The following is an 8,546-nucleotide window of genomic DNA, read 5'->3' on the forward strand; positions in this document are numbered from 1 at the left end:
CCCTACCCAGGTAGTCCCGCGCGGGTCGAGCCGATGCAGTCAGTACGCACGACGCGCGGCAGCCGCGTGAAGCTCGAGTGTCGAGCGAGCGCGCGACCGCCGCCGCGGATCTCGTGGTACAGGGACGGCCGGCCGGTGTCTGATATTGCTTTAAAGAGATTCCGGGTGCAGAGTTTCAGGTAATATTTCATAATATAATATACAAGTTTGTGGCCGCGGCTTCGCACGCGTTAAATTCGGAGTAGCTTAAAAGATGTTGTTATACATATAAACCTTACTCTTGAATCATTCTATCTATTAAAACAAAATCCTATCAAAATCCTTTGCGTAGCTTAAATCTTTAGCATACAGGGACATAGTATCAAACAGAGAAAGCGGCTTTGTCTAATACTATGCAGTGATGTAATGAATATGCCTTTGTTCAACAAGAACGTGCAATATATTCTATGTTAATATCATTACCAATTTCGTTGTGTTGTATATCCATTATAAAAAAGGAACAAAGTATTTTTCAGCATTTGATTTCTATGTGAATTTCGTTATATTAAACAAAATTGTAGAAATTCTATAAAAGGGCTTTGTAAATAACTACTATAAAACAGCAATTATACCAATCACAATAAGACTATGAAATCAGCTCAATGCGTAATACACACTAGTCTTTATTTGTTATGCCTGAAATAATTAATGATCGCCATTAGTCGGTGTCTTTGCTAATTCAAACCGCCATTAATTGCACATGTGATGTTCTAATTAACGGATCAATAAGCAGTCGATCTTGATCCAAATACATCACAATACATATGGAGCCTACATCAGACGAATGGTCGATACCATGCTTTGATTAAAGTGACATCTAGTGGAATTTTACTGAAATCGTTTTGTAAAAAGCTTATTGATAGTTAATTGTTTCGGATTTTAAGTATCTAAATGTTTTCCCTATATTTAAAAATAACAAAATTATTTAAAATCAGCATACAAAAATATAATAAATAAATAGTTCCTTCCTTTCTTGTGTTATGAATTCAATTGAGGCAGATAAGTAATAAAGGGTTAACGTGTTAAAAATTGGTTTTATACAAGATCTAATACGTCTCTCTAGTACAACCTGTGATACCAATACTCATAACAAAATATAAATATGCCATAAGATATTAAATTAGCCATTTTCTTAGACAAAATACAACACAATATTTTTCAACATTTCCTGGACTAAATGCGATAACCAATCAAATCGATGTTACATACGACTTTTTGAGATTTGTGATGTACCACATTTATGTAAACAGTCATAAAAACGCTTATTAACCGAGAGGGCATTAGAAGGACCAATTATGAGAGGCAATTATGATCAAGTGATGCGAACTGCAATTTCACGGGTCGTTAATTCCCGTTAGTTTATTTGCTTTAGATAAGACTTCATTCATATCTTGTGACGTAATTGTACTTAGTTAAACGAGCCGTATGTCATGACAAAGGCATTTTTTACAAAGATTTGTGCCTGTTTGTTTGTATTTCAGCTTGTCTGCTATGCTATGCTTTCTAATGGTGAAAGAATTTGTGCAATTGGTCCAGCAGGTTATGCGTGAATACGCTACAAACATACAAAATTGCAAAGATGTCCTCTTTATAATATTATTATAGAAGAACTACAAAGAAAATTGATTCTATAGCAAATTTAATCAAAAAAATTACCAACTTGAATAGAGTATTGTAATAAATCTAAATTGCAGTAATTTACAATTACATGTAATAATGAAAATTTCACTTAATTTCAGAAGGCGCTCGGTATTAGTGATAAGGCACGCGCGGCGCGAGGACGCCGCGACGTACGAATGCAGGGCGCAGGGCGCCGTCGGCCCGCCGGCCATCGCCTCCGCTAACGTCAGCGTGTTGCCGCCTGCCACTTCAGCTCCAGATACTTGTGAGTAAAGAAGATATTATAAAAAGTATAGATTATATTAGTGTTACTGAAGATTTTCCCGAGGACTCTTGATTTATAAAAGTGAAGATTGTAAAATGCATCCCCACTTTCTCATATTTTTAAGTCATATTTTTCTTCTTGCTCATACTATATACAGGTACTAACGGTGAGCAAAATTTTATACTCTCAATTGGGTCGATTATTTTAAGTCTATATCTATATGTACTGAAATTCTACTGATTATGTCAAATTATATGTCAACGATAAAAAAGACAGCCCAAATTACACCTTAAACATCCAACATCAACTTCGCGCTTATGTTGTTACAACAAATAAACTGCATATCAATTCCCAGCACCATTTGCTTGTACAATCGCGTGTTACGTTCCATCACAATTATGTCATTGAAGTGTATCAGCTAACAGCTATTGTGGGTGTCGTGTGCGACCGGTATACATGTCAGTGTACACAGCATGTGAGAACGAAATCTGTTCTGTGAATGCGACAATGCCTCGCAATCAGTTACCTATAACATTGTGATGATGAACGGGACTCGAATTTGCATGTGCATAACGGATGTCAATTATACGCAGAAGGCGAACCTTGACAACGATTATTAGTTTATTTTTTATTAGGAAAGAACATTTCGGTAAATTGGAAGGATTATTGAGTTTCTCCTTTTTCATCTAATTATTGAAACCCTAACGTCACAGAAGTTGGATTCAGAAGTTTATGTTTTTTTTTCATTAATAGAAAAATATTATGTTTCAGCAATGATTGGGGCGCCGTGTCCTATGCCAGACCCCTCTTCCTATTGCCTCAATGGAGGCACTTGTTTATTCTTCGAGCTTGTTCAAGAACAGGCTTGCAAGTAAGATGTTTTATTTATTAAATGGTTGTTTATTTTATGGTTATATTACTATTATACATAATATATCTTTACCAATATTTAGTTAGATATTATTTTAAAATAAAGCAAGCTATTCACGTACATTTAACACAATTTTCAGATGCCCAGAAGGCTTCAATGGACAACGCTGCGAGAACAAGGACGTGTCGAACAGGAGCAGTATGTATCATTCCTACACATGCAAACTGGGCCTCTCCACGTCCTACTACTGTTAGCGAGCGTTTCGACCACATCCCACCCACCTCTATGTATTCTAGAAAAAACAATATCCGAACATACAACCCTGATGAATATTTAGGTACAAGCATCCAAACGATGCTGATGTTACCGCCAAAACAATTGTCATTGATTTGACGAGTTTGATTAAAAAAAAAAGCATTGCCATTTTCTAATTGTGACATGCAAAGAATTTCATAACGCCAATATTTCAAGACTGCAATAGTAATGTTAATGTTCACGCCTAGAAATACAATTATTTGCCTGATGATATTTTAGAAATATTCGTTATGCTCGTTGAACAGTTGTCTGCTGACAACTTGTAATCGTTTTAGGGCCAGCTGTTTGCATGGCCGTTATTTTCTTATAGAAACTCTGTTTCTCGAGACTACAAGCAAACCGAGAATACAAGATGATTCTATATTATCTGAGTTTTGTTTTCGATAGTTTTATATTTTAGCAAAGCTTTAAATTATTTTTTAGTTGTATAAATAGCTGGCCCAGTGAGATTATAATTTTAAGCGTTTTTAATAGACGAATCTTTTTACTATTTGGATTATTTTACCTTCAGTAATTAATAGACACAATTGTCCATTGATCCTGTCTTACAGGTAGATAAATAAATTCGATAAAAATTTACATGCTGATTATTATTGAATTTATGGTTCGGTTTTCGAAGTTGTAAATATTTTACTGTATTTTGCGAATTATTATATTGTTATAACTCATAAGGTTTGATAACTTTAGTATGTAATATTCAGATGAAGAGACTTGCAAGTAATGTACATATCTAATAGGGTAAGGTTTTATTAGGATCGTTTTCTATTAATAAAAATTCTAGACTCTTTCTCGCCTTGCACACGTGAATTTTACAGTCCCGTATGTTTTGTGAAATTATTAATGTTTAATACTACTTAATTTTATCAAAAGATCATGAAATTTCGTTCAATTCATTGTTATTACTTTCCTAGTCAAAGTGCAGTAAACAAATAATTATTATTTATAATATATGGATTTCATGAGTGCGTCTAATGAGTGAGTGAGTTTTTTAAAACGTCAGATTCCTGCCCTTATATAGTTTCTAGCTTTCATGTAACTTTCTGAATGGGACCGAACTGTACGATGAATGGTTTTGTTATCAATATTTTCATTTTGTATAAAGTTCTATAAGTCCATTATTTATATTTAATTAAACTAGAATTGACTATTTATTATATTAATGTGAAGATTGTAGGGCATTAAGGTGAAGTGATGTCATACGCTTTCATAATTTTTGTTAACCAAATAACCATATATTTTTCAGCCCTGTTGCATTGACGTCACATTACTTTTTCTAAGTCTCACAACAAATACTAAGCAACACACAAATGTTAGTTATGTAACAATGATACCAAAATTACAATAAAAGAATGAGTGATGGAATTAACTGAGAGGCGATAACTTTTGTTTTTATTTTTCTCTCGAACTATCCCAAAATCCTTCAAAATCTATGGAATTAAAGTGGAAAATGGTACGTATTTCTGGACATTTTTAACATGCACTTACCTTTCCTATCCGCACTCATTTTATTTAAGTAATGAAGGAATGTAACGAAACGGTGCCTCCTGAGTTTTTTTAATCTAACGTTACATTTTTTCATCCTTTTTTATAATTGTAAATTAATTAATGCTTTCTACTAATGTCTGAGGGAGCATGCTTCATGCATGTCTATGGGATAACTGTAAATAATATTAAATTGTACTTAATATTTGTTGTGAGAATATATTTAACAAGTAACGGTGCATGTTCAACTAAACACGTTCTTCCACAAACTTGAATATATTTTTGGGAATATCTCGATTATATTAAAGGATATAATACGCATTGCACCTAATAATTATAATAACACATTTATGTAAGGGGTGATTCCTTAAAATACATTTGTTACTCACAATTTTAATGTTTTTATGTTAATTCTTGTTTGGTGTTAATAAATTTTTCTGTGAACAGGTCTGGGTGAACGACTATGGTGAAGAACGGAAAACGCTGCACGAATGTCACAAATCATTCCCGAATGTAACCCAATTATGCCTTAGACCGTGTAATATTATTTAAAGTAGCGATTTATAGATAAATAAAAAAGAATCAATCATTATTTTGCTATTAAAAAATTACAAATGTATAATGAACTCTTTAAAAACGCACACTGATGAAAATATATACATTTTTAAAATTTGAAATCGATTCGGCAATACCCACCTCAGTCATATTTAATTAAATTTTAGCTTCATGGGCGTGAAAAGCCTTAATATTAATTTATGGTTGTTTATTATTAATGCTTTGTATGATACTTTGTTAAAGACAATTTGTACAGTACTCATAGTCATAGTAGTTTTATGATAAAACTAGCTTTCTGCCTGTGGCTTCGCCCGCGTAGATAAACGAAATGGTGGGTGCTCTAGAGACAAAAATATCTCATAATCACTCGATAAATTTTGAGCATTTTATGCTTTAAAACTAAAAATTATAGATACGGATGTTTTTATTATGAATACGAAAGTGTTTGATTTTTGTCTGGAAATAGTAGATTCTAGGGAATATGACTAGGCTACTTTTTCACGAATTTCCTTCGACTACGCAGACGAAGCCTAGCGCGGTAATGCTAGTATATATTTTTCTATAGAATTTGATAATAGACAAGTTTTCTTATTCCATTGATATAACTTAAATTTGTCCCTTATTGATTACTTATTACATTAAGAGGTTAAATAACGACAAGTAATCGTGAAAAAGACTTAAATGAAAATACTTATGATACTAATGCAATGGTTTTTTTTTTACTAAATAATGCTGCTTAAATAGTTCTGTTATATTTAAATACTCAATTTACAAAGGTTTATATGCCATAATAAATAACGTCCGAACATTAATTCTTAATATTATACAGAGTGCCTAATAAGTGTAAATTTAATCGTATTGAAGTATCCCATTTTTTACTAATATTCGTGTTTTATAACAGGCCAGTAACTCCTAGTAAGTAATCCCACCTTTTTCCCACCTCATCAAATTGAATAAAAAAAATATCTATTAATTATATCTGCCCTAGGCCACAGAATAATAAGTACAAGAAGCTATGCTCTATTGATTAAAAATAGGTACGGATGTAATACGGGAATATCTTAAAGTAGATGATATTTAATTGATGTAAAAAAGCTCTTTTGAAATAAATACATGTCACATGGTTAATTATCATAATTTTTCCAAATAATTAAAAACAATGCGACATCTAGTGCACAATATTGACAGCTGGAAAAAGCGATACTTTTTTAGACAATTAGTATTACTAGATCAATTAAAACACGTCAAACTATATCAGTAAATTCCCAATTTAAAACAATTTTTTTACTAAATTTAATTTTTTCGAATATAACTGCCATATTCAAAATAATTATAGACCTGATATTTTAATCAGTTAGTATGTTTATTACGTATAATGAATTCTTGCCAAGGACCACCTCGTGTAATCCCGTAAAATTAAGTTGTAATTATTATTGTACAGTATTATTTGCTGGATAACTTTATTTATTCTAGCTGAATTGCTATTAATTTTAAGTGCTTGTTAAATAAAACAATTAAAAATCCACACTTTTGTTTTTAAATCCTCCTTTGATAATGAGAGTCGAATTAAAAATATGTAATTAAACTATTGAAAATGTATCTATAGATTTTTATGTAGCATAATGTTCAGGAATTAAAATAGCATCATTGTCAGCACGAATTTTTCCCACTGAAGAGACAGCACACAAGGCTGTTAACCACGACACTGGCTTTCCCAGGCTTGCAGATGTCACACTTACAGGTTGGCAGATATCACATGTCGACGAACTTTAAGCTATGACATCTATACTAATATTATAAAGCTGAAGATTTTATTTGTTTGTTTGTTTGTTTGAACGCACTAATCTCAGGAACTACTGGTCCGATAAGAAAATTTATTTCAGTGTTAGATAGGCCATTTGTTGAGGAAGGCTATATTATATGTACCAGGAGCGAAGCCGGGGCGGACCGCTAGTGATAAATAATAATGAAGCGATTATTCCATCCACTACCTATATGATACATTATATTTAATAAAATATTCATAAAAATTTTAACATTTATTTACACACGATTAGAATTAAGCCTAACTTTAAAGCTAATTACATGTATGTATGTATATGTTACAAAAAATAAAATTATTCAAGAATATTTCATACGAACCTATTTATATTGTAGTACAAAGGTGAAATGAATACAAGTTTTAAAAATTAATAACTCCCTTAATTTCTAAATAGCAGGAAAATTTCTGAATGCGGAATTATAGAGCCATGAAACTGCTTTAAAATAATCCCTTAGATGCCAACACATGATCGATACAAATTAAGATAGTACACACACAAATGAATCTAAAGATCTGGGATAACTTCTGAGTAAACTCAATTTTGTATACTATATTTTCATGCAATTAAAAAATATTAGGTTCTTTGCGATCCAACTGAGAAAAGAAACGACTTTGCGCCATATTGTGACGTCATAACTCCCAATTCACATTTTAATTAAATTAAAGTTGAGCAATAAAATATTTCAATCCAAAAATCTTGACCATATTATACCCGGTGTTCATAAATTATATTTTATGTTATAGAAATTGCCGTCACTTTAATCCTGTATTGAGTATTTTCTACCAGTGATGGGAGATAAGATCACGGTTAGGGTCCATAGGAATAACGCCATCTTCACTACATAGTATAAAACAAATTCGCTTTCTGTCTGTCTTTATGTCCGCGTGTGTACTTGCTTTAATCTTTAAAACTACGCAACGGATTTTGATGGGGTGCTTTTCTATTAAACTACTCCGAATTTAATGCGGGCAAAAGCTATTTTTATTACAAGATCTTGATTTCATTAAGCAGAATGCAAATGTATTTGTTAAGACATGTTGTAGATAACATTTCTACATATGTCTTTTATCACTCCGAAACACATTAATACATTTTCTACAACTCTCCCATGGTCTACAATATAGTTAGCTGCACAAAACGCGCAAACTTGTTTGAGTATGCCGTGGGCCAATTGCCTGGATTAAATACCCAAGCACCTATGTAAGATTGAGGCAAAATAAATTAATATTCATACAGCAAAAAGTATTTCCGAGTAAAGCTTACATTTGAAATGACATGTGATAATAAAAATATAATAAATCCTATCCTCAATTGGATCATATTATAGCATAAAGAGAGCTGAGTCAATATAAAAATATATACATTACATCTTTCTTTTTTTTAAGATAACAATACTATTTTATTGTATGTACTTAGTGTTTGAACAAAATTTAAAACATTGGATCCTTATCAATCACAAACATGATATTATAATGAAAAAAACTACCTATATATTAAAAAGTGGATTAACATAATACCAGAGCACTTCCATTGAAATTAGCAAAAATGTGCATATTGATATTATAAAAATATTATG

At 31.8% G+C, this 8,546-nt stretch overlaps 1 protein-coding gene across 2 annotated transcripts in view; it reads left to right on the top strand.

Annotated features, from left to right (window-relative positions):
- The window catches only part of LOC119831173 (protein vein), a 53,413-nt gene extending 47,458 nt beyond the window's left edge, over positions 1–5,955 (top strand). Inside the window, exons 2-6 of one of the 2 annotated variants that reach the window (XM_038354456.1) lie at positions 11–179; positions 1,779–1,924; positions 2,696–2,795; positions 2,935–2,993; positions 5,040–5,955. In XM_038354456.1, coding sequence (XP_038210384.1) covers positions 11–179; positions 1,779–1,924; positions 2,696–2,795; positions 2,935–2,993; positions 5,040–5,062 — 497 coding nt within the window. In that variant the 3' untranslated portion in view covers positions 5,063–5,955. Of the gene's footprint in view, positions 1–10; positions 180–1,778; positions 1,925–2,695; positions 2,796–2,934; positions 4,491–5,039 lie in introns of those variants that run through there. The other variant, XM_038354455.1, reaches the window with a different exon arrangement.
- The last annotated feature ends 2,591 nt before the right edge of the window (positions 5,956–8,546 follow it).

This window comes from Zerene cesonia, chromosome 13, assembly GCF_012273895.1.
Source record: "Zerene cesonia ecotype Mississippi chromosome 13, Zerene_cesonia_1.1, whole genome shotgun sequence".
NCBI classification, from domain to species: Eukaryota; Metazoa; Arthropoda; class Insecta; order Lepidoptera; family Pieridae; genus Zerene; species Zerene cesonia.